Source organism: Aquarana catesbeiana, linkage group LG09 (genome assembly GCF_042186555.1).
Source record: "Aquarana catesbeiana isolate 2022-GZ linkage group LG09, ASM4218655v1, whole genome shotgun sequence".
In the NCBI taxonomy this organism is placed as follows: Eukaryota; Metazoa; Chordata; class Amphibia; order Anura; family Ranidae; genus Aquarana; species Aquarana catesbeiana.
Window position 1 is genome coordinate 31,453,759 of NC_133332.1, and position 27,777 is coordinate 31,481,535.

The 27,777-nt window shown below is 41.9% G+C and overlaps 1 protein-coding gene across 4 annotated transcripts in view; it reads right to left on the minus strand.

Annotated features, from left to right (window-relative positions):
• Positions 1–27,777, minus strand: part of LOC141107473 (uncharacterized) — a 68,067-nt gene that overhangs the window by 27,570 nt on the left and 12,720 nt on the right. For 3 of the 4 annotated variants that reach the window (XM_073598228.1, XM_073598229.1, XM_073598227.1), the window contains exons 2-4: positions 23,350–23,460; positions 10,391–10,582; positions 2,750–2,878 (exon numbers count right to left, since the gene is read on the minus strand). In XM_073598228.1, the coding sequence (XP_073454329.1) occupies positions 2,750–2,878; positions 10,391–10,582; positions 23,350–23,454 (426 nt within the window). In that variant the 5' untranslated portion in view covers positions 23,455–23,460. Of the gene's footprint in view, positions 1–2,749; positions 2,879–6,151; positions 6,280–10,390; positions 10,583–23,349; positions 23,461–27,777 lie in introns of those variants that run through there. The other variant, XM_073598230.1, reaches the window with a different exon arrangement.

A 27,777-nucleotide genomic window follows, 5' to 3' on the forward strand; every position in this document is an offset into this window, starting at 1 on the left:
GTGTTCCTTGGCCTTCATAATGCCGTTTGTTGACTAAGATTTTCAAACAAACCTCTAAAGGCTTCACAGAACAGCTGTATTAATACTGAGATTAAATTACACACAGGTGGACTCCATTTACTAATTAGGTGACTTCTAAAGGCAATCGGTTACACTAGATTTTAGTTAAGAGGTATAAGAGTTAAAAGGGGGCTGAACACAAATGCACGCCACACTTTTCACATATTTATTTGTAAAAAATGTTGAAAACCATTTATCATTTTCCTTCCACTTCAGAATTATGTGCCACATTATCATTTTTGGTTGTAACATGATAAAATGTGGAAAGTTTCAAGGGGTATGAATACTTTTTCAAGGGGGGGGGGGGGGGGAGAGAGAGAGAGAGAGAGAGAGAGAGAGAGAGAGAGAGAGAGAGAGAGAGAGAGAGAGAGAGAGAGAGAGAGAGAGAGAGAGAGAGAGAGAGAGAGAGAGAGAGAGAGAGAGAGAGAGAGAGAGAGAGAGAGAGAGAGAGAGAGAGACATAGTCGATGTAAGCATGATAGCTTTCATTTACTTCAAAAGGTAAACTCACATTTGAGTAGTGGTATACAGGCATTGGTTTTATGGTTTTTAGCTTTCCTGGGTGTTCCCTAACGTGCCTGCTGCGATATCCGCCAGCCTCTGAGCTACGGATGCCACCGGAGCGGCCGGAGACTGATCCATCACCGTTGCCCACCTGGAACCGAGGGTAAAACTGCTATAGGGTGGCCCTTAAGTGGTTGAAAATTAATTAGAGCTTTGGGTTTGTGGTGCTCAGATGCAGTGTTCTGCTTTAATTTCATGGTAGTATTAGGATCAGTAACGTTATTTGAAAAAAATGCTTCACTATATTGAGGTGCGAGCAGCTTTTCAATAGAGAGATCTAGAGAGGTCAGAGCAGCGCAGCGCAGGGGGTTTTTTCAAATATATATTTTTTAATTGTTTGGGTTTACATATACAGTATCTCACAAAAGTGGGTACACCCCTCACATTTTTATAAATATTTTATTCTATCTTTTCATGTGACAACACTGAAGAAATGACACTTTGCTACAATGTAAAGTAGTGAGTGTACAGCTTGTATAACAGTGTAAACTTGCTGTCCCCTCAAAATAACTCAACACACAGCCATTAATGTCTAAACCGCTGGTAACAAAAGTGAGTACACCCCTAAGTGAAAATGTCCAAATTGGGCCCAATTAGCCATTTTCCCTCCCCGATGTCATGTGACTCTTTGGTATTACAAGGTCTCAGGTGTGAATGGGGAGCAGGTGTGTTAAATTGTGTTATCGCTCTCACTCTCTCATACTGGTCACTGGAAGTTCAACATGGTACCTCATGGGAAAGAACTCTGAGGATCTGAAAAAATAATTGTTGCTCTACATAAAGATGGCGTAGGCTATAAGAAGATTGCCAAGACCCTGAAACTGAGCTGAAGCCCGGTGGCCAAGACCATACAGCAATTTAACAGGACAGATTCCACTCAGAACAGGCCTTGCCATGGTCAACCAAAGAAGTTGAGTGCATGTACTCAGCGTCATATCCACAGGTTGTCTTTGGGAAATAGATGTATGAGTGCTGCCAGCATTACTGCAGAGGTTGAAGGTGTGGGGGGTCAGCCTGTCAGTGCTCAAACCATACACTGCATCAAATTGGTCTGCATGGCTGTTGTCCCAGAAGGAAGCCACTTCTAAAGATGATGCGCAAGAAAGCCCGCAAACAGTTTGCGGAAGACAAGTAGACTAAGGACATTGATTACTGGAACCATGTCCTGTGGTCTGATGAGACCAAGATAAACTTATTTGGTTCAGATGGTGTCAAGCGTGTGTGGCGGCAACCAGGTGAGGAGTACAAAGACAAGTGTGTCTTGCCTACAGTCAAGCATGGTGGTGGGAGTGTCATGGTCTGGGGCTGCAAGAGTGCTGCCAACACTTGGGATCTACAGTTCACTGAAGGAACCATTAATGCCAACAAGTACTGTGACATACTGAAGCAGAGCATGATCCCCTCCCTTCAGAGACTGGGCCGCAGGGCAGTATTCCAACATGATAACGACCCCAAACACACCTCCAAGACGACCACTGCCTTGCTAAAGAAGCTGAGGGTAAAGGTGATGGACTGGCCAAGAATTTCTCCAGACCTAAACCCTATTGAGCATCTGTGGGGCATCCTGAAATGGAAGGTGGAGGAGCGCAAGGTCTCTAACATCCGCCAGCTCTGTGATGTCGTCATGGAGGAGTAGAAGAGGACTCCAGTGGCAACCTGTGAAGCTCTGGTGACCTCCATGCCCAAGAGGATTAAGGCAGTGCTGGAAAATAATGGGGCCACACAAAATATTGACATTTTGGGCCCATTTTGGACATTTTCACTTAGGGGTGTACTCACTTTTGTTGCCAGCGGTTTAGACATTAATGGCTGTGTGTTGAGTTATTTTGAGGGGACAGCAAATTTACACTGTTATACAAGCTGTACACTCACTACTTTACATTGTAGCAAAGTGTAATTTCTTCAGTGTTGTCACATAAAATATAAAATAAAATATTTACAGAAATGTGAGGGGTGTACTCACTTTTGTGAGATACTGTACTTTAAAAGTATCTAAAAACAAACTCTTTTTAAAAGGTAGCAAAAGGGATGGTCAGAACTCCTGTCATTTTTTTCCCCGTTTTGTTCCATTTAGGAAATTCCCAACATTGGTCTTTTTCAGCCTCCATAATGTTACCACGTCTCACCTTTGTGCTTCCCCTAGGTCTCCCTCTACCTCTGTGCGGTATGACCACAATGTTTGGAGAATCGCTTGTAAGGTCACCCTCTGACATTGAGGTGTATGCAGCAGCCTTCCCCTCGCGGACGTCATACACCTGTGAACAAAGAATTACTGGAATAAGTGATATCATGAGATAAGAAGACCTACACTGGTGAGAGACCACTTTAGCATTCTTTAAAATGGTTGTAAACCTTCTCCTATACCCAGTGAAGTGACTGGCCTCAGGTCATACACAGATGAAAGAAATCCTCCTAAATAAGTTGTATCTGTTTATCTACAGCCCTCTCTCCACTACAGCCATTCAAAGCCCAGAATATATAACGTTTGTCTGAGCTTTCAAAAAAAAAAAAAAAAGGGGGGGGGGGGGTGGAGAACTAAACACTGCAGAGCTCAGTAAAGAGATCTTTCAGTTGATTGGAGGGAAGGGTCACACACCCCACTTCACACAGCAACAGAGCTGAGGCTGTCAATCACAGGCTGTGTGCTGGAGCTTCCTTCCCTGTCACCTTTTTTTTCTCTTTGTGTCAGGAAAACTTGTCAGAAGTGATTCATGATCGCAGAGGAATAAAGCAGCTGACGGGAATGACACTTTGTGTTCTGAATTGACACACTATAGGAAGATATGCTTTGTTCATATTTCATGTCTGAGGTTTACAACCACTTTAAAATCTAGAATTCCAGCTCTCACTTCACTTTAAATAGTTCATTTGGCCCAAACAAACTACCCTGTTTCCCCCGAAAATAAGACCTAGCGTGATTGTCGGTGATGGCTGCAATATAAGCCCTACACCCCAAATAAGCCCTACCCTGTTTCCCCGAAAATAAGCCCTACCCTGAAAATAAGACTTACAAGGACTTTAACTAGGGCTTATTTGGGGGGTAGGGCTTATATTGCAGCCATCACTGACAATTATGCTAGGTCTTATTTTCGGGGAAACAGGGTATTTCCATCACATAACCATGTGCATGTTAGGTGAGCTGCAATGGGCTGTAGTTGCATTAGTTATATACAGTAAGCAGTGCTGTGTTTTGTCAGCAGACGGGAAGTCATGGGAATGAAACAAGTGTTTCTCCACCATTCGGGAGAAGCCTTGTATTTTAATTTTATATCAGTGAATATAAGGCTTTCTCCATTTGGCCAAGGTGGAAATAGTTACATTATCTGCCCACCTCAGCCAATCAGAGGAAGCCTTGTATTCACTGATAAAATTACAAGGCTTCTCCTGAATAGAGGAGAAGCATATAGGTCAACACTTTCAATCCGGTAGCAGGCGAGAAGTTACTTGTACTGCTACTGGAACATCGTACCGCTTCATGTATGTAGCTAATGCTACTACAGTACATTACAGCACACACAGCGGATGCATAGTTAAAGTGATTCTAAACATTGATTTTTTTTTTTTTTTTCCCTTTAAAATAACAAACATGTTATATTTACCTGCTCTGTCCAATAGTTTTGCACAGAACAGCCTCGCTCCTCCTCTTCTCAGGTCCCCCGCCGGTACTCTTGGCTCCTCCCTCCCGTTGATTGTCCCCATAGCCAGCCACTTGCTATGGAGGCACTTGTGAGGGCTTGCTCTTGAGCCCTGCTGTCTGGATCTATTGACACAAACAGAGGGACTCGGCCCTGCCCCCTCTCCCTCGTCACTGGCTGTGACTGACAGCAGCGGGAGCCAATTGTTTTTTTCTACCTTTTTTTTTTTTTTTTTAATTAGCAAATAAATATTTTATTATAATTGTATTGTGCAGATTCAGTACCATCCTCTTTTCTATTGAAGTAGTATGCTAGCAATGTGGTTATTACATTTTGGAATCGTTATACATAGTTTGAAAGCAAAAAATAAACTGTATTTACTAAAACAATTAGATAACACACCAAACCAATTTCAGCACATCATTTTTCCACTTATGTTTCCAGTTTGATCACACATGTACAGTGCAAACGATATGTATATTTACAATACTTAGCCATCCATACCAATAAACACCAGTAGTGTGTCCCATGATAGCTGTGATATTGTCAGGGTAAGAGGTTCTAAAGTCATACTTTTTTTTTGTACCTTAATGCATTAGGGTAAAAAAAAAAAAAAAAAAAAAATATCTTTGCCCATTCAACCCCCCCCCCCCCCCCCAAATATTGATACAGCGCCATGCTCGTCTTGCAGGACTTATCTCCTCTCTCTTACAAGCCATTGGCTCCTGCCGCTGTCAGTCACATCCAGTGAGGTGGGCTCAAACCACACTGTGTGGATCAGTGGACTCACACAACCTGGCTCAGGAGCAAGCCTGCATGTGTGCCAGCATAGAAAGTGGCTTCCTATGGTGACACACGCATAGGAGGAGAGCAGAGACCTCTGGTGGGGGACACACCAAAAGAGGAGGTTCAGGCCTGCTCTGTGCAATGCCATTGCACAGAGCAGGCAAGTATAAAAACATTTTTATATTAGGCAAAAAAAAAAAAAAATTTACAATCACTTTAACCCTTGGCTTCATGAACATTTGGAACCATTGAATTCGGAAAGAACAAATGTTAAGGCTTAAAGTATATGTCCAATCAAACTTTTCTTTTGCGTGGGGGGAGGTTAAAAGATTTACCCTTCCTCTCCTGAAGACATTGTTTTACTAGATATGAAGTGAGGGGAACTCACCAACAGGAATACAGAAGATAATAAAATGCTTTTCTTTAGTAGAGTAGGCTAAAATTCCCATCAGCTTCTAAAAATGTTGTAAATTTTCCCTCATTTCCTGTCTGGTGAAACCATTCTCAGCAGGGCAGGAAGTGGGGGAAAATCTCCATAGCGGAGTTACCCAACAGGAGGTTCTAATCCACTTTATCCAAATCTAGGAAAACAAATTTAAGGTATTTTTGTATTAAACTAAAAAAAAACAAATATTATAAAGCCTCCTACATGAGGTCCCCAACTCATGAAGACACCTTCAATCTCCTTGCTAGTTACATTTCTTGATAGAAAGAAGCCCATCCAATTTAACTAGAGTGGGTTTTAAAGAGCATCAATATATCTGAATGGCAGAGCTGGAATCCTGTATCAGGAAAACAATTGCAGGGATTGGAACCTATCCTAATACAGGATCAAATCACCCACGGAGCCTTAAGAGGAAAGTAAATACACAATGTTTCCTCAGATAGTTGCAACACCAGTTTATTCATTTTGGCAATGATCAAGTCTATTCTGTTCAGGCTTGAGCGGTTTCTCATGGTATGCATGAGCTTTATAACTCCATTTAATTACAGACCGATTTTATTAAATTACATGCAGTCTCCTGCTGTTTACTGTATGAATGTAGAGGAAGCCAGCATTTTATGGTCAATTTTTAGGCAAATTGCATAAAAGGGAACACAGCCTACCTTCTCAGGGTCTTGGTTCTTTTTGCTTCCCTTTCTATAATACAAAGCCAGTCCAGGCTCGGGAAAGATCGTAACCATATGGTCGGGATCCGCCCACATGCCTGAACTAGCACCTGGCTCAGCCTCAGCAAGCTGCTGAGACAGCTGCTCCCGCCCCCTCCACAGCCCAGTGAGCCAGTGACTGCCTGCCACCAGCTCTCTGCTCACGGAGCTGTGAGAACTGAGCGATCGGCAGTATTTGATCGCTCAGTTTTCAGCGCTAGAGCCGGCGGGGGACAAATGCAACATCAGTCCGGAGGACCGGCTGGCTCAGGCTCTCAGCCCCGATTAAAAAAAAACAAAATCTCTTTTAAATGATCTCAGATTATGGTAAACTGAGCTGACATTAGCACAGTTGACATCCTTGCTGTATAGCAGGGAACATGTTCTTACTTGTTTCCCAGAGACATAATACTTTTTCCTGTAATATGAGCTGGTAAAAGGGTCATTTAGACCTCTGCAGTTTAGGTATAATACTGCATAGGTTAACAAAAAAAAAAAAAAAAAAAAAAAAAAAAAAAAACAGTGGCAGACTGGATTTGTAGTTTTCTCATTCAGAAATCCCTGTGAGTGCATGAATAAATGAATCAGCTGTGTAGGTGGAGCCCCACATAGCCGTGCCATTTTTCAAAATATGACAGTGTGTGAATTTATGCTGATCCATTGAAATTGTGTGAAAACATAAGAAAAAACAAACAAAAGATCACTGCACATAAAGTGCATAAAAACAAATGCATTAACGTGGGGTATCAATGTGACGGAAGAGGTGTAATGGTGAAAGGGCCCGTTTTGTACTGAACTCAGATTTCAAGTATCTATACAATAAACATTGGGCATAGGTTTAATAGCATTTACAAATATAATAGTGCATAACCCAACTTAACACAATTCGATTTTTCAGAAATTTGGATTAAATATGTTACTACCTCTCTCTCAGCACATCTAGTGTGGAATTTATTAAAATAGGATATCCATTTTTTTTTTTTTTGCGTGAAAGCCAACAACCAAGCAAATCTAAACGCTAAAAGAGTGTGTCCAGTTTAGGAAGGTGGGCAGCAGGTAAATTAGCCACAGGGATCGTGCAGGGAATTCGAACAGGAAAAATCTCACTGCAGGATTCTCAAGAAATAGAAGAAACTACTGGACAACAGCACAGCTGTGTCTACCTAGAACTCCAATATCAGTTTTACATCCGCTGTCTAAGTATTGTGGAGCTTTCACAGTGAAAGGCATGGAGCAGAACCTTTGTCAAGTCTATACATGGTAAATCTGGTTCCTCCATTTCCTGAATTAACACTGTTCAAATTGAGCCTGACCGAATCAAGGATGGCCATCATCATATAAAGTGAACCGTCCCTTATGAAAAAAAGCATTTGTGTTCTGAAAGCATTAATCTGATAAAGATATGAAAACAGACAGAAGCTGCCATATTGTTCCTAAGTTTCAGAAGCGCACAAAAAAAAAAAAAACAACTTTCCAACGTACGCTGTTAATTAGAAATAAATGTAGATAGCGTAATAACCTAAATACGTCTTTGTATCAGCTTCCCGTAATCCCCTGACCAGCAGACTGGGAATTGGTGGAGCCAGCACTAGCAGTCAACCAGGCTCTCTAGTAGTGCTCATGTACAGGCCATGAACATAATGGCAGAGAGCAGGATAAGGACCTCATCAGCGATCTGCTGCTCTTTTGTTAGTCAATCAACAGGCTGGGGTGTGTTATGACTATGTGTGTATGTATATATATATATATATATATATATATATATATATATATATATATATATATATATATATATATATATATATATATATATATATATATATATATATATATATATATATATATATATATTTATATATATTTAGTATATTTAGTTGCTTGCCTAGAATTTACCTTAAAATATTATCAACACTTTGTGGCCACAGATTGGCACATCTGTTTGCACAAAACTAACTGAAAACCTCTAGGTTATTAAAATACCATTGTTTGTCAGCACAGCAAACCATTTAAAAAGATATTTTTCAAAATAAGAATCAAGTACAACACTGGTTGATATGAAGGAAAGTAAAGAAAGCCGAGCTCTATTTTAAATACAACATTGCTTCCTTAGGCTTCATTCACATGTGCAGCTAGGCAGTTGAGTTGTGGTTTTACTGCTCCCCAAACCCCCACCTCAACCTGGACATCCAGTCACAAAAATTAAAACAGCAGGTCACATTCAGCAGTCGTTACTGATGCTGAACACAACTAATCCAAGTCTATGGCACCATCCAGCAAATGCATTCAATAGTGGTCTGGTACTGTGGCATTTACAGGGTTAAATCAGGTGGCGAGGAGACACCACAATACCTTCTCACCACCAGTAAAAATGTCCTCTGAAGAGTGATCCAACAGATGCTCTTCAGAGGGCACTGCACATGTGAGCAAGCCCTTAAACACACGAATGGGCCATGTGAATGACCTACTTGGTTATGTGGCTGAAGCCACATATGCAAGCAGCCTGTTACTCCATGGGGACACAACAGCTCTATGGATACACTTAAACCACTTCAACCCGAAAGGTTTTACCCCCTTAATGACCATGCCATTTTTTGCGATACGTCACTGCAACTGACAATTGCGCGGTTGTGCAACACTGTACCCAAATACAATTTATGTCCTTTTTTTCCACCAAAAAATAGAGCTTTCTTTTGGTGGTATTTGATCACCTCTGCGGTTTTTATTTTTTGCACTATAAGCAAAAAAGAGTGACAATTTTGAAAAAAAAATAAATAATATTTTTTACTTTCTGCTATAAAAACACATCCAATAAAAATATGTAAAAAAAAAAAAAAAAAATCTAATTTCATCAGTTTAGGCCAATATGTATTCTGCTACATGTTTTTGGTAAAAGAAAAACCAATAAGCGTATATCGATTGGTTTGCGCAAAAGTTATCACATCTACAAACGATGGGATATTTTTATGGCATTTTTATTTTTACAAGTAATGGGGGATGATCAGTGATTTTTAATGGGGCTGCGACATTGCAGCGGACAAATAGGACACCAAGTGACACTTTTTGGGAACCGCTGACACCAATACAGCGATCCGTGCTAAAAAAAAAAAAAAAAAAAAAGCACTGCCACTGTATAAATTACACTGGCAGGGAAGGAGTTAACGTCAGGGGGGCAATCGAAAGGGTTTAATGTGCTCTAGGGAGTGCTTTCTAACTGTGGGGGATAGACTGACTGGAGGGAGACATAAGTGTTTCTGATTAGCAGGAATTACCTCTCTTTTCCTCTGTGACAGAACGACGGTCTGCTTTTTTTTTACATAGGCAGACCGCCGTTCTGCCTCTCCTACGAACAATTGCGGGTGGCGATCGCGGCCGCCAGACCCACCAACTGGCTCCCGCTGTGTCCAATCACAGCGGGAACGGGTCTCTGGCGAAGAGGAAACAACGTACAGGTACATTGTTTTCACGCAGACGGGCCCCGCCCTGCCGCAGTATATGTACGGTGGAACAATAGGTGAAACTTTTGTTTTCATTTTGGATAGAGTAAGGGAGGGTTATAACCCCTGTCAGATTTTTTTTTTTTCCCACACCATCTGTGTCCCATTGGGGAGATATACCTTCACTTCCAGTCCCATAGCCAAAACAGGAAGTTAAAGGAAATCCCTGCAAATTGAGAATTCCTTGGGGACCCCCAGGTCACCAGAACTAGTGTCCCCATTGGAAGATTTCCCTTCTATTACTTTTCTGGGGACAACCCAAAATTCAGGATTTTCTTTTACTTTCACTTTCAATGATAATGGTAAAATAGGACAAATAGAGAGGGGGAATCTCCTTAATAGGGACACAGACAGCAATAAAATCTGACAGGTGGTGTAATCGCTCTGCAATTTAGTATACTTTATTGCATACAATGCATGAAGGTAAAAAAAAATAAATCTCCTCTTTTAAAACCACTTTAAATAATGGAAATAGTTTGTTTGGGTCACCTTGGCTTAAACTATTTACAGCAGGGGTCTCAAACTGGTGGCCCTCCTGCTGTGGCAGAACTACAATTCCCATGAGGCCTTGCAAGGCTGACAGTTACAAGCATGACTCCCATAGGCAGAGGCATGATGGGACTTGTAGTTCTGCAACAGCTGGAGAGTCGCCAGTTTGGGACCCCTGATTTACAGCGACATGAAATCTGCTTTAATATCTCACTTTAGTAGGTAAGGTAGGGAAGGTCTTGTTCTTGCTCCCTTTCGGCCGTCCTCTCCCTCTGGTTGATGTCACCGATCCATTCGGACATTTCTCCGGCATGTTCTCTTTGTTCTGCAAGGTGACGGGGAGTTTTGACAAACTCAGTTGGTTCTCTTGAGCCTCTCCATCTCTGGCCCGGGAGAACTCCGGCTGCTGTTATAAACAAAGATTAAAAAAAAAAAAAACAGAGTTGCTTATCATTGTTCTGGGCTGGCTTCCTGCTGTAGCAAAGTTACGAAACGTAAATTGTCTTTTCTTTATTTATATGGATACCTAAATCCCATTATTAACAAGACATTCATTGTAAAAAACAAAGAGGGACTATTTAGGGTATCAGGGTGCACCCCTGAAAATGTCATGGATGATGAAACGCGTTGAGACAAACAAGTCACAGCTGGGGGAATGTGTTCAAGTGGATATAAACCCTCACATATATAACATTGAGATGACAACACCAACTTAAGAGATCAAGGCCCCCACATCCCAAATTAGAAAATGAAAAGGAAATGGAGAGGGGGATTTTAATTGTGCCACAAATGTTATACAAAGGATACTTGTTGATTAACAAGAGATTATATATATTATATATATATATATATATAATTTTTATATATATATGCGCGCATGTGAACAAGGTTAGCTCTCTAAAGACATACATAGATATAAAATCATCACAGATTAAAAGAGCTATATAGATGCCCGTTGAGCGCTATAATAAATATATATATATATATATATATATATATATATATATATATATATATATATATATATAAAATTCTCTCTTGTTAATCAAAATGGAACTTTTTTTTTTTTTTAACCACTTCAATACCAGGCACTTAGACACCTTCCCGCCCAGACCAATTTTCAGCTTTCAGCACTGTCGCAATTTGAATGACAATTGCGCGGTCATGCTACACTGTACCCAAACAAATTTTTTATCATTTTGTTCCCACAAATAGAGCTTTCTTTTGGTGGTATTTGATCACCTCTGCAGTTTTTATTTTTTGCGCAACAAATAAAAAAAGACCGAAAATTTTGAAAAAAAACAAGTTTTTCTTTGTTTCTGTTAAAATTTTTTTGTAAATAAGTACGTTTTCTTCTTCAATGACGGGCACTGATATGGCTGCACTGACGGGCACTGACTGGCACTGATACGGCGGCACTGATGGGCACCGATGAGGTGGCACCAATGAGGTGGCACTGATGAGGTGGCACCGATGAGGTGGCACTGACGGGCACTGATGATGGGCACTGATAGGCAGCACTGATGGGCACTGATAAGCGGCACTGATGGGCACTCATAGCCGGCACTGATGGGCACTCATAGGCGGCACTGATAGTTGGCACAGATGGGCATGGATGGGCACTGATAGATGGGCACTGATGGGCACGGATGGGCACTGACAGGTGGCATGAATGGACACTGATGGGTGGCACTGACGGCACTGGTTGTTTGCAGTGATGCCCCTAAGGGTGGCATTGTTGGGCATCACTGCAACATAATTGTGCCAATCAGTGCCCATTTGTGGGCACTGATTGGCACTGACTGGGCACACTGGGCACATGTGGATGGCCATGGGGTACATACCTGGCCATCCACATGTTGCCCCTTCCCTGGTGGTCCTAGTGGCGATCCCTGGTGGTCCAGTGTGGTGATCTGAGGGGGGGCTGCGCTGATAAACAATCAGCACAGACCCCCCCTGCCAGGAGAGCCGCCGATCGGCTCTCCTCTAATCGCGTCTGTCAGACGCGAGTGAGGAAGAGCCAATCAACGGCTCTTCCTATTGACAGCGTGATCAGCCGTGATTGGACACGGCTGATCACGTGGTAAAGAGCCTCCGCCGGAGGCTTTTTACCAAGATCAGTGTAGCGGTGTGTCAGACTGACACACCGCTCCACCGATCGCCGCGATGCGCGCCCCCGGGGGCGCGCTGCGGCATGTTATCCTGCTGGACGTCATATGACGTCCAGTCAGGATAACACAACCACTTCCTGGACGTCAATCCGCTATAGGGCGGGCGGGAAGTGGTTAAATATCTTTATTTATCCAAACAGTTTACAATTTTTGACATTACTACAATAAAAACATAGAGAAAAAACACGTGCGCCACATAGATGGTGATTATTCAATATAACATTAATCCGATACTACTATCCTATAATCTCACCACCTATACATACATCCAAGCATTCAGCCATGCAACCCTACCTTACATCCCAAACATAGCCTACCCCACAAACCAAGCAACCAACAAAAACAAGCGAAAAAAAGAGAGAAAAGAAGGAAAAAAAAAAAAAAAGAAAAAAGGGGGGGGGGTCGAAGGTGAATATAGCCGCTTCTCTCCCTTCCATATACACCTATATCCTTGAAGCTACCCAGCCTCCTATAACTCACATAGTAATTCTGACGAGGCACTATACGCTACCCACCTATCCCAAGTAGCTGTTGTCCGTTTAATCTGTTTATTAGATCCTTCCTCTATCACCTTTCTTTCTTCCAGGGTACGCATCTCCATCATCTCACACTACCAATCCAACATGGAGGGTGCATCTACGCATTTCCATTTTCTGGCTATACAAGTACGCGCAGCCATTAGGAAATATTTTAGTGGGCCTTTCTTTATACTTTTCAGTGATTCAGGTATCATAGATAGTACTGCCATTTGTATGTCTGGGTATAGTTCCTTCGCTGTCATAGCCCTAAAGATCTCAAAAATTTTCTGCCAGAATGGAAGGATTTTAGAGCAATAGTACCATATATGAGACATTGTACCTGGTCTTTCCTGACATCTCCAGCATTCTTCTTTATTGATTGGACTTATCCTATGCAGATCTACTGGGCACTTACACCATCTAGCCAAAATCTTATAATTTCTTTCTTGGTGCTTAGTAGACACTGAGAGTTTATGTGTAACTGCTAAAGCTTTTTCCCACTCTTTCCTGGGGATCTCCATCCCCAGTTCCTCTTCCCATTTCTTAATATATGGTAAGTCTAACTTCTGATCCTCCTCAATTAAAATTTTATATACTTTCGATAGCACATGTGTCGGTCTATCATCTTGAATAAGGATTTCTTCTAACGCCATTAAAGGTCTATCTATTTCTGCTTCTTTTATAAGGGAGGTAACATATCTTTGGAGTAGACCATGCTGCATCCATTCTTTTCTATATTCCTCCCCCATGGTCTCTAACGGGAGCACCTTGTTTCCCTCCAATGTTTCAATTATCCTCGTGTCATCATGACTATACCATTTGAGAAATGACTTTACTCCAAATGAAAGTGGAAATTCTGGGTTGTCAAACAAAGGGGTCATGGGTCCTCTAAAAGTGGAAGCACGTCCCGATTTGATCATAGTGTCCCAAGCTTTCATTGTTGAGGCCACTAAAAAGGGTATATAATCGTACGGCGAACTATACGTTTTTTTTAATCCAAGGCAAAGATTTCAGTTTCAACCCTGTGATTTCTTCCTCTAGTCCCACCCACTGTTTATTGTTCCCATTATGAAACCAATCTACCACTCTAGTAACCATTACCGCCCTAAGATATAGTGCTATATCTGGGAGAGAAAGACCCCCGTTTGCTTTAGTCTTATTTAGCACTTTTCTACTAATTCTAGGCGTCTTGCCTGCCCAGACGAATTGTCCAATAACCCTGGATATTTTTTTCAAAATACTCGTTGCAGGGAACAAGGGGATCGTTTGTAGAATATACAATATTTTCGGAAGTATGTCCATTTTATAACATTTACCCTCCCTAACCATGAGAAAGTACCTCTATTATATATCTGGAGTGTTTTCGTTATTTTTTGCACCAGCGGGACATAATTATATTCTTCCAATTTCTTCAAATCCATAGGGATATAGGTGCCCAGATATTTAATAGCATTTTCCTGCCATCGGAAGGAAAAGTCCTTCTTAAGCAACTCTACCAAATCTTTAGACATATTAATATTCATTGCCTCGGATTTATTATAGTTGACTTTGAAATTACTCAGGGTGCCAAAACGATTAAACTCCATTATCAGGTTTGGTAGTGTTATTAGCGGGTTTGTAACATACAGCAAGATGTCGTCTGCATAGACAGACAGCTTGTACTCTATATCCCCCACTCTTACACCTTGTATATCTTTATTTGCCCTAATTGCATTCAATAAGTGTTCCATAATTAGTATATATAAATATTGGAGACAATGGGCAGCCCTGTTTAGTTCCATTTGCTATAACTATTTCCCCGGATAAGCTACTATTCACCCGGATCTTGGCCGTTGGATGTTGGTACAAGGTCATTATCTTATCTATCATTACAGACCCAAGCCCCCACTGTATAAGTGTCTCTTTAAGGAAGCTCCATCCCACCCTGTCAAACGCTTTTTCAGCATCTATTGCTAACAAACAGGATGGGATGGAGCCCCTCTGTACAAATTCCATTAATGTAAGCGTTTTCAGGGTATTATCCCTGGCCTCTCTTCCCTTAACGAATCCCACTTGGTCCAGGTGTATATAACCAGGTATTATAGGGGTGAGTCTATTAGCAATGATTTTCGAGAATATTCTAAGATCAAGGTTTGTTAAAGATATCGGTCTGTAATTCCCGCACAGGGTTTGATCCTTATCCGTTTTTGGTACAAGAGTGATATAAGCCTGCATACTTTGAGAACAAAAAGGCACTGCTGTAGATACCGCATTAAAGGCCTGTTTCATTATGGGCATAAGTTCCATTTTAAATGTCTTATAAAACCGAGGGGTAAAGCCGTCCGGGCCCGGACTTTTCCCGGGTATTAGGGAGTCAATTACTGTTTGAATTTCTTCCATAGAGAAGTCACGCTCAAGCTGACTAGATTCCATGGATGTTAAAGTCGGGATTGCAGTTTCCTTTATATACTGTTGTATTTTTTGCTGGACCAATTCTGGGTTGCTCTCCGTCTTACAATTAAGTATGTTATAAAGTTTCGTATAGAATGTTTGAAACTCTTTTAGAATCCCTTTTGGATCATAACTCACATCTCCGGCATCCGTCTTTATTTTGGCAATAGGTAATGTGCTGCTTCTGTTTTTTAGGGCCCTTGCCAATAGCTTACCTGGCTTATTGCCCTGCTGGTAAAATAGGGCCCGATTTTTATCCCTAACATATAACGTCTTTTCATTCAATAGTGTTTGCAATTCTGCTTTTAACTCTGTTACTATCATTAATGTTTCACGTGTTAGGTTTTGTTTATGTTGCGTTTCCGCGTTCGCTATTTCTTTAAATTATTGAGTTATTCTACAGTTTTTCTGTTTTTTCAATCTAGCCCCATGCTTTATAAATAAACCTTGCAACACACATTTCAATGCTTCCCATTGTATAGGCAAGGACGTAGTATCTCCGATATGATCATTAGCAAAGTCCAATATTGCTTTTCTTATTTCCCTTACACACCCCTCATCATAGAGTAGACTGTCATTAAGCCGCCAATTACCCCTGCTGTTCTCCCCCAAAAGTAGATCTATTTTTAGAAACACGGGTGCATGATCGGACCATACTGAGTTACCAATCTCTGCAGCTAAGATAGTGTTTATCCCTCTCTGATTTATTAAGAAGAAATCTATACGATGATATGATCCATGAACGTTCGAATAGAATGTATAATTCTTCTCCATTGGATGCAGTATACGCCATATATCCACCAGCTGACATTTAATCAGTAAATCTTTAAATTTCTTCTTATCTTTACTACTCTGAACTGTCTTTGGTGTTGTAGTGTCTATCGCGCTATCCATAACAAAATTAAAATCACCCCCGACTATTACTATACCTTCTGCTTTTCCCAAAAGTTGACTAATCAGTTGTATGCCTACTTTAATCTGATTTTGGTTAGGTAAGTATAGGTTTATCAGGGTGTATTTTTTACCATATATAATAAGCTTAAGTAGTATTGCTCTACCATCCCTATTGCGCCATTCTTCTAACACTTGATAAGGAATTGTTCTATGAATTGCAATAGACACCCCCCTCGACTTAGAGTACCCATAGGAATCATGGAACCATGTGGTGTAATATTTATTTCGTAGATTAGGAATATGGTCCGTCCGAAAATGCGTCTCCTGAAAAAAGATGACCCCCACCTTCTGCTTGTGAAGGGAATATAAGACCTGTGATCTTTTCGAAGCCGAATTAAGACCCCTAATGTTGTAGGAACATATATTCATTGCTATTCAAAATTTAGGGAAAAAAAAGAAAGAAAAAAAAAATCTGTGCAACCCACTCGCACCCTCTCACACACACACCGATTCGTACCCTATTGACTATAAACAGTCTATCTTACTTTAACGTAAGTTCCCTAAACTAGGGGGAACGGAGCCTGACTTGCAATTACCGCCGCCCAGTCGATGGCTACACGCTGATTTTTTAAATATTGTAAAAAAAAAAAAAACAAAAAAAAAACAAACACTTATTTCATTATATTACCCAGCACCATGCTGGCCATTGAGATCAAGGGGGGAGACCTCCTTTCATAGGGGATAGCTACCTCCCCAAAACATATCTACATCACTCAACATCAAGCCTGAGAGTATACGAAAAATATCGATAACATAAATAATCCAGTTAAAAAAAAAAAAAAAAAAACCCAACCCCCCTCAATCTCCTTATCTCACTTATCTCATACCTACATCATTTAATACCATATATGACAATAGACAATATGCAAAAAATAATAAATATCGAAATAATACATGTTCAAAACCTGTAAAAGCTATAAAGATTATGACAACAACCCTGCATGACCCAATATCAGGGTCCTAATATGTGTTATTGTGTAATATACCCTAGTCCTGAGAAGGGGAAAAAGAAAAAAAAAAACCCAGAAAAACAAACAAAGACCCCCCCCCCGACCATCCCCCTAGCACACATGTAAAACCCCCTGACCCACCCATCCACCTGTGTCCCTGCAACCATTGATTACTACAGTGTTTATCATTGTGCGTATAATAACTACAATTTATATAATAAAAAGTGTACCAATGCCTAACCAAACCCCACACTCCACCTCCCACATAATGTTAAAATCAACTAGCAGTAAAATATATAGTGTACTAGATTTGTGCAGGACTCTGTATTTACCACACATATGTGCTCTAAGAAAAAAAAAAAAAAAAAAAAAAAAACATCCATTTCTGCAGTGCCAGGTGCATATTATTAAACCTCAAATATCAATAAATATATAGTGTACCAAAATTTGTGTGGGACTCCATATTTATACCCCCCATGTGTAATAATGAATAAAATATACAACAAAAAGGAAAAAAAAAAAAAAAAAAAAAAAAAACACCCCCCAACCCATAATATTGGAGACTCTCTACCCACTACCCCCCCCCCCCCCCCCGCCCTACCACAATATCCCAGCAAGATTATCTAAGCATTTTTATATATGAGATAGGCCAGTCCGGTAATTCTATTTCTGGCAAATTGAGAGTTGACACAAACTGCGGTAGGTCCTCAAGATCCCTAAATACTGCAATATGTCCTTCTTTCTGTGCCTGTAATTGGAATGGGAATTTCCATCTATACTGGAGATTACTCTTCCTTAACTGTTCCACTAGAGGCTTTAGCGCCCTTCTACGGTCTAGTGTAAATTTGGACAAGTCTTGAAAAAATTGTACTGCGGCACCCTCATAAGATAGAATTCTTCAGACGTGCGGCATACATAATCCTGTCTTTTATATGAGCATAATGCATCTTGCAGACAACATCTCGTGGCATGCTAGGATCCAGTCTTCTAATTCCTGCTTTTCTATGGGCCCGATCAATTATCAAATCCTTTGCTTCTATCCCCGGAATTAATTCTTGGAAGATCTTTTGCAGAGTGGTTATTAGCTCTTTGGCCCCAACATCCTCTTTTAAACCTCTGATTCTAATGTTGGATCTCCTGCTTCTATTTTCTTGCTCATCAATATTGTTAATTAGCTGATGAATTTGTTTTCCTTGTTTTTGCATATTTTCCTTTAACTTCCTTGATTCCTGCTCAACTTTTGAGACTTTAGGCTATGTTTCCACTAGTGCGTCCCCAAAGTCGCGCGATTTTACCGCGACTTTTTACCGCGACTTGAAGCAATGCCTGTATCTATGGACCTCAAGTCGCATCAAAGTGGGACCAAAGTAGTGCAGGGACTACTTTGAAGTCGCTGCGACTTGAAGTCGCACAGATATGAACGGTACTCATTGGAAATCATGGGATACAATTTGTCATGCGACTTTTCAGTCCCAAGTCACATGAAAAGTCGCACTAGTGGAAACAGAGCCTTAGTGTCTAGTGCGACTGTTTTTTCTTGTGTGTTTTTAATAGACTCTTTAAGCTCAAGTAGCTCCATTTTGTATGAATTCTCCAATCTAAACACATATTGGTCCATATCTTCCCTGGTTGGCAGGGATTGGATATATTTCCTCATATCCCAATTCTCTTTTTCCAATTCTTTTGGATCACTACCCGAGCCTGTGGTGTCTAATAGTGAACTACTTCTGGGGTGTTGTGGTTGTATTTCCCCTGATGATCTAGATGCCCCTGAAATTTCCGCTATATTTGAAATGTCTTGTGGCGTTTGTATGGCTTGTGTTGCACGGGGAGATTGTAGCTGTAGTTGTTGAAATATCTCCTTGATATCAGCCATTTGTGTAGTTTGTGTCCCGGTGGGGTTTTTACTTTTACCCTCCTCTTTATCTTTCTTATTTTTCTGGGGTTGTGGTGTTTTATTTCCCTTTTTGGGCGCCATATTTTACCGATATTTACACACCACCTCCCTTTGCTCTAGACTCTCTAGCCCCTTTCTTTGTAAAAAACTTATAGTCCAAGGGTTGAAATCCCTCGTCTGGCCTTTGATATATACTATGAGGGAGTAATACCGTATGTAGCCGCTTATCTTAAATTTTGCTTTTCGTTTCTCATGTCCTTTTCTCCCCCAATACTCCCTCCGGTCAACTTCAGGATTTCAATGCTCCTTATGCTTATATATCTTCCTTATTATCCTTTGAACATTAATTGAGCTTTCCTCCCATAAGCCACACAATCAAATCCACAAGTCAGCTATCATATTATTTCAGGCAAAGTAGCCACTTGTTAATGACAGTCTATAAAATATAGGGGTTACCATAGTCTTCCTATGTGTTGTCTTGCAGATATCTTATATGTCCATACAAATCCAGTTACTGGCACATTTATTTATCTTACCAGCTCCATATAGTGATAGCCTTGCCTGGTAAGGTTTACCTCATATCATGTAGCAAGGTGTGGGGATCTCCTAGCCTCCTGATCTCTGCCGGCTTGATCCTCAAGACCTTCCCGCGCCGCGCGCTCCCGCCATCGAGCCGTCACTGCCGAATCTGCCGTCTGCCTGTGCAGACCCGCCAGGCACCCGTATGGCTGTGCGCCCCCCGTGGTTCGGTCTTCGGTCCCTCACCCGGCACTCCACAGGTAGAGCTTTTCTCCGGTCTTCCCCGATTCTGTTATCTGTGCCCGTCTTTTGTGAACCAGACTGCGGATGTATGTCAGCTCCCCGCAGCTTGCAGCCTTACAGCGTGTCCGGCCTCTGGAGCATGTCAGCGTGTCTGCCACTCTAGCTTACTGAGCGGCCATCTTGGGTATCAGCTCCTCCCCGAAAATAGAACATTTTTTTATTGAAAAATGTATCCTTTGTAATAGATTGTGGCACCATTAAACTCCCCCTCTCCACTTCCTTTTTATCCTCACATATATAAGTGAACAGCCTCATATGATAGACAGAGATGAAACAAATCTCCCTACATAAGTCTTACATGTATATCTGCTGTCTTAAGCTTTCTATATGCTTTAGAATTCTTTCATCGGGTTAGAATTTTCACTTCCTCATTCAACAGTAGCAGTGTAGTCTTGGATTACACTGGGAGACTTGGAGGAAAGGCACCCCCTCTACATAGGCAGAGACTTGCAGAGCTGTGCTGTGACAAGACAAGCTCTCTGTTAATCTATTTATAGAAACCTCCCTCGGCACAAATTTCCAGCTGCCGTTCCCTCCAGTGTTGCAGAACTTGTCAGAAGTTATCAGGCTAATAACAGAGGAACGGAGCAGCAGAAATACAGATATATGTGCTTAGGTCAAATTTCACGAATCATTGTTTACATCCACTTTAACCATTTGCCGACCGCCCACTGTCAAATGACGGAGGGATGGTGCGCCTCTCGTTCTGGGTGGACGTCATATGACGGCACACCCGCACAGCCGCTCTCGCACGCCTGCAGCGATTGCTGTTGCGTCGTGTTGCTAAGACACGTCGCAGCCCAATCTCTGTAAAGAGCCGCTGACACGGCTCTTTACCCATGTGATCGGCTGTTTCCAATCACAGCCGGTCACATCTAAACAAGGAAGTGCCGTTAATCGGCCCTCCATGCCTCACACTGTCAGAGTGTGGGGCAAGGAGAGCCGATCAGCGGCATCTCCTCGCAGGCGACAGTGAGACATGTAATCAGGGCACTGATTACATTAGAGCGACAGAAGTGTCAGCAACCAGTGCCAGCAATCAGTGCCCATTAGAGATGCCAGTCAGGGCTGGCTTTGTGTCCATCAATGTACGTCAGTGCCACCCATCAGTGCCCATAATTGCAGCATATTAGTGTCTCCTCATCAGTGCCACCTAATCAGTGCACATCAGTGAAGGAGAAAAATTACTTATTTACAAAATTTACCGACAGAAGCCAAGAAAAACTTTTTCTGTCTTTTTTTAACTTTTTTTTTTTAAAAAAGTAAAAAATAAAAATCCCAGAAGTGATTAAATACCACCAAAAGAAAGTTCTATTTGTGTGAAGAAAATGATAAAAACTTCACACAGTGTAGCATGACCGTGCAATTGTCATTCAAAGTGTGACAGCGCTGAAAGCTGAAAAATGGCCTGGGCAGGAAGGGGGTGAAAGTGCCCAGGAGGTAGATGGTTAAGCTGAAGTCGGAGACTACTGGCATTCAGTTCACAGAAGCAGATGAAGCTGTCAGCAACCATGGATGATTATTACTTGAGGATTTGACTGTTATTCAGTGTACAAATAAAGCTAATCTATTGAATTATGCCCTTTTGAATATACAAGTGCCTAAAAAGTCAGTTTAGGGGTATGTAGTTCTTTTCTAACAATTTTTGGATGTGGCACTATTTGAGGATACACTCACCAATTTCATTCCATAAATAAAGCTAAATTTGTCATAAAGGGTGGTATTGCCCCGGGGATATAGAAAAGTCTGTTTTTCTATTCAGTGATGGAAAGATAAATAAAATTGATGAGTGTGTTTTCAATTTGGGGTGGAGGCTCTTTGAAATCAAGTCGTGATTTATCTAGACATTATTCATTTGTCATTTACAATATATAGTAAAATATTTAAAGCGGTTGTAAAGCGTAATGTTTAAAAAAAAAAAAATACGTAAACATGGTTTACTTACCTGCTATGTGTAATGGTATTGCACAGAGCCACCCCAAATGTTCTCTTCTGGGGTCCCCTGACAGCACTCTAGGCTCCTCCTCTTTTCATTTTGCCATCATAGGAAGCTGCTTCCTATGGGGGCACACCTGCAAACTTGCTCCTGAGCCAGACTGTGTGTCCGTTGACATACACAGCGCGACTTCCAATTGTACTTGTAGAATTCCTGCCAGGACTTCCAGAATTGGACGCTGGGCGTGTCCTCTGACCAAAACACTATTTAAGTACCAGCCTTTGATGTGGCTGGTGCCTTGTCCTATTGCCAGCTATCTTTTATGTAACAGAGTTATAATACTTCCCGTGTGCCTTGCTGGTTGCTGACCCAGATTGATCGGACTACTTTTCATCTGCCATCTGCCCACAGCCTCTGCCTGAACCCGACTACTCTTGCCTGCTGCTTGCCCATTACCTCTGACTACTCTCTTGCCATCCTACTGCTCTCAAACTCTGCCTGGACCGATAATGCACTTGCCTACCCACTACCTCTCTCTGCATGGACTCATCTGTTTACTCTCTTGCTTATCGCTGCTGACCTCTGCCTGGACCTGACTACTCTCTTGCCTGCTGCCTGCCCGTTATCTCTGCCTGGACTCAACTACTCTCTTGCCTACACACTACTTCTCCATGGACCCAACTACTTTCTTGCATACTGCCTGCCTACTACCTCTGACTGTACCCGCTTACTCTCTTGGCTGCCACCTGTCCCCTGCCCACAACCTCTGCCTGGACCTGATTACCCTCTTCTGTTCCAGCCACCTCCTTGGTGTTTTTTTTTTTTTAAATCAAAAAGTTGTTTATTGAACAAGTTTAGAAAATTTCCAATGTACAAGCAATGCAATAGTATGAGGTTACTATTACACTTTGTATTCATCACAACGCTCTTTACATTTCTCCTGCCTTCACGACCTTCAGGTCCACCATATATTAAGGTACATTTAGTCATACATTTTAACTGGTGTTGAGCACTTCAAACTTATTGGGCTCCTTCTGCAGGGCTTTGTAAAATTCTAGAGCCACCTCCTTGGTGGGCTAATACTGAGAGCTGCAACCCGGTGACAGCTTGCAGCAAAGAAACCCGGGATCACTAGGCATTCTAGCCCATCTCTACTATTAGGAGCTCTGGTGAAGACCAACTGTCATTCTGCACCTCGGGTGAGCCCACATCCTGCCAGTAGCACCATAACATTAGGAGTAAAATAAAAGCAACAAATAACACCAAGTTTACTTCAACAGGTGACAAATGGTAGCGGCCACATTAGTGGCAAAGTGATTAAATCTATGATGAAAGCCTAAGACGTGCTTCCTCTAGACTGATTATCTGCCTGCTGTCCTTGCCACCCACATTGGTGGAAGTTGGGAGACGTTTATGACACCCAGCACTGAGGCAAAAGGAATATTCATCAAAGACATACATGTTCAAAAACGGTGAGGATCGGGTCTGGGATTACCTCTAAGATGTCATGTCTCGAAGAAGCAAATAGTTTTCTGCTTTTGAACTTTTGTGGCGTCGACCTCTTCCGCTTGGAGCTTGTATCCGACCTGCCCGTACTCATATTTACCTGCAGAGAGACAAGAGATGTGAGCAGAGAATGATGGCAACATCTATCCACACTATATCTCTCCTGCCCCCCAGTATAAATCCCGTCCACTGTTCATGCTCAACATCACTACCCACAGCACCAACAAGTACTGCACCACAACTGGAATTACAGGAGGGAAGTTGCATTGCTGAGCTCCATAAAAAATACCAGACGCCGGTCTGCCGTGCTTCAGTGCTTTACATCCCTGACCCAGAAGAGTTCCAGGGTTCTGCCTAAAGTGATTGTAAAGATACTTTCTTTTTCTATACAGGGCACCTTCTACCCAGGCCAATTTTCAGCTTCCAGCGCTGTAACACTTTGAATGACAATTGTGCAGTCATGCAATACTGTACCCATAGGAAATTTTATAATTTTGTTCACACAAATATAGTTTTCTTTCGGTGGTATTTAATCACCACGGGGGGGCTATTTTTTTGCTAAACAAATAAAAGAAGACCAGAAATTTGGGGGGAAAAAAAAAAAATCATAGGTTTTCGTTGTTTCAGATAAAATTTTGTAAAAGTTCACACTAGTGCGATGTCAGACATCGCATGTGATTCGCACCGCATTGCTGGGCAGATCACATGCAATGTCTGTGCGATGCCAACTGCAAACATACAAGCTGCATGGCTGAAATCGCATCGTATCGCATTCGTACCAAAATGGTGCCGGACCCCTTTTTTGGTCTTCTGATGACCCCTGCTGGCATTTTAGGCTGTTCTCCGAGTGCCCCACGTAGCAAGCCATTTGCTATGGGGGCACTCGTGTGGGATCGCTCCCGAGCCGAACTGAGAGTGTCTAACCAGTTCTGAGATTTACACAGCTCTGTCACAGAGCAAAGCCCCTTCCAGAAGGTTTAGATATATTGAATGAAACAGAAATAGTTACCACCGCTCCGGACAGACCAAGCTGGAATTCCTCATTCTCCAAGAAAAAGAAAGGGATTTTCATGTTTTTCAGCTACGAGTGAGCATTTTGTATAAGTGCGAAACGCGACAGCTGGTAAGCTGTATTACTCCAGTGGTGTCTCATGTACTTTATGATCTTATTCCATTAATAAATAACAATTTAACCTGCTTATCCCGGTGTGCGGCTGTCCAGATCTGCCCATTCTACTATACCCCTTCCAGAAGGACAGGAAACCTACATTTTCTCTACTGCCGTTTAGCAGCTCTTACAGGTCTTGCCCCTTGTCTAGCCTGTGATGGGACAGTGAAAGGAGAAGCAGCAGACTAATGAGCTGATCGCTCAGTCACTCTGCTCTTTTCTCTTCTCAGCATGTTGCTTGTTAGCACCTGAGCACTGCAACACACCTGAGCCTAACCCCTGGTGCTGCTTCCTCCTTTCCCACTCTGAGCTCTGCTGTACAGTGAATAGTAAGAGGCTGATGCCAAGTCACATTTAGGTAGTTACACTGCTTGCAATATCACATGTAAAGTATGCATTTAAACATGCATTACAAATGCACATATCCAAAGCAAAAGTGCGAATGCACCCTAGGGGTCCACTCACACTGGTATGTTACATTAAACACTGCACATTACTGCAAATGCCCAGCATGGACGTACTGCAGTGCAATTCATTATAAATCCCAAAGCATCCCAACACACAAAGAACTCCATCGTATGTTCATTGTAACGTACAGTGGGGAAAACAATTATTTGACCCCCTGCAGATTTTGCAAGTTTGGCCACTTACAAAGAAATGAAGGGTCTATAATTTTTTATCATAGGTATATTTAAAATGATAGAGACAGAATATCAACCAAAAATTCGGAAAAAAACACGATACAAATGTTATAAATTGAGGTTCAGTTCAGTGAGTAAAATAAGTATTTGATCCCCTACCAACCAACAATAATTCTGGCTCCTACAGACTGGCTAGGGTATGTGCTCATGTGGTACACAGATTAGTCCTGTCATTTTAAGAAGGCGCTCCTAATGACAACTCATTACGTGTATAAAAAAAAAAAAAAAAAAAAAAAAAAAAAAAAAAAAAACCCAACAGCTCTCCACAGAATCTCTTTCTTCCATTCAAACTTCACCATCATGGCCAAGACCAAAGAGCTGTCCAAGGATGTCAGGGACAAGATTGTAGACCTACACAAGGCTGGAATGGGCTACAAGACCATCGGCAAGCAGCTTGGTAAGAAGGAGACAACAGTTGGAGCGATTATTCGCAAATGGAAGAAACATAAAATAACTCAATCTCCCTCAGTCGGGAGCTAAGTGGAAGATCTCACCTCATGGGGTGAGGATGATCATGAGAAAAGTGAGGGAACACTGAAGATGGGTCATAGATGGGTCTTCCAGCATGACAATGACCCAAAACATACCGCCAAGGCAACAAAGGAGTGGGTCAAGAAGAAGCAGAGTTAGGTCATGGAGTGGTGGCCTAGCCAGTCTCCAGACCTTAATCCTATAGAACATTTATGGAGAAGCTGAAACTTTGAGTTGCCAAGAGGCAGCCAAGAAACCTTAAGGATTTAGAGAAGATCTGTAAAGAAGAGTGGACCAAAATCCCTCCTGAGATGTGTGCAAACCTGGTCACCAACTACAAGAATCGTCTTACCTCTGTGCTTGTCAACAAGGGTTTCTCCAAAGTACTAATTCGTGTTTGGCTTGGGGATCAAATACTTATTTTACTCTTTGAACTGAAACTCAATTTATAACATTTGTATCATGTGCTTTTTTTCTGGATTTTTGGTTGATATTCTGTCTCTATCATTTAAAATACACCTATGATAAAAATGATAGACCCTTCATTTCTTTGTAAGTGGGCAAACTTCCAAAATCTGCAGGGGATCAAATAATTATTTCCCCCACTGTACCACAGCGCACAGATGTGAACAATCTCTACATTGCATTAAAGTGGTTCTTATAGCCTTAACATTTTTTTTACCTTGCATTAGGGTAAAAAATGTTTCGCCATACATTTTGGCCCCTCCCCCTCATACGTACCTGAACCTTCATTCATTCCAGCGCTGTGCACATCTGCAGCTCTTCTCCCCCCTCACTTCCAGGTCTCACTTTCCTTGCTGGGGCACAGGGAGCCATCGTCTTCCACTGCTGTCAATCAAAGCCACTGACGAGGGGGCGGAGCCGAGTCCCGCTATCTGTGTCAATGGACGCAGCAGCAGGGCTCGGGAGCGAGCACATAGGAGGGCCCTTATGAGAAGCAGCTTCCCGTGGGAGCACTGGACAGAGAGGAGGAGCCAGGAGCGCCAGTGGGGGACCCGAGAAGAGGAAGTTCAGAGCCGCTCTGTGCGATTCCATTACACAGAGCAGGTAAGTATAGACATGTTTGTTAAAAAAAAAAAAAAATCCTTTACAAACACTTTAAAAAGTTTGGAATGCGCCATCTATGGTGTGGTACAGGCCATTCAAAAATAATGGGCTTGACACAACGAACGTAAAATGCATGATAACCCACATCCAAGTATATGTGTTAATGCAATGCACCAGTGAAAATGGAAGCCGCGGTCTTCATCCTCTCTCATGACAACCCGCAACATGAAGTTCATATCTCCAGAACTTCTCTACACTATACAATCTAATCATACAACCTACTGCAGATTTACCAAACTATGTAATAGGAGGAGAAACCGAAACAATCCATTCAATGTGTACCCAATCATACAGGTCCTTGTAATACATAGGTGATTGAAGATTTAAAAGAGAAGTATGGGTTTGGGGGTTATTCGGACCGATGCTGCATCTGTCCCCCGGCGTCTCTGCACTGAAAACTGAGCGATCGAAAACCGCTGATGGCTCGGTTCTCACAGCTCCCCGAGTAGAGAGCTGCTGCCTGTCAATCAGCAGCTCTCCTGCTATGCTCCTCCTCGCTCACTGGAGCGATGAGCTGTGGGGGGGGGGATGGGGCGGAGCGGCTCGCTGAGACGCCTATCAGTCCAGGTACCTGGAGGATCCCGACTCCCAGAGACGGAATGACGCGGTGCCTGGACTGATCTGTGTGACGTCAGCAGAGAGCGGACTTCAGACCTTGAATGGAGTATATTTTTTAAAGTTTAGTTTAGTGTCACCTTAATGGTTCATGCACAAGGGGCACAATTTCCCATACAATGTAAACCAGGGTGGATAAAAATCAATGATAAATAAAAAAAAAATAATCAGATTTTATTTATTTTTAATTCGGATTATTTTGATCTTTATCCAATTTTAATAAAATGCTTTTGGAGTAAAAATCTATCTAAAGATTGTTTTTCTATTGAGGATACAATAATAGTTTATTCAGCATGAAGTGGATCTTAGTTATGCATCATGAGGCTGTATATTC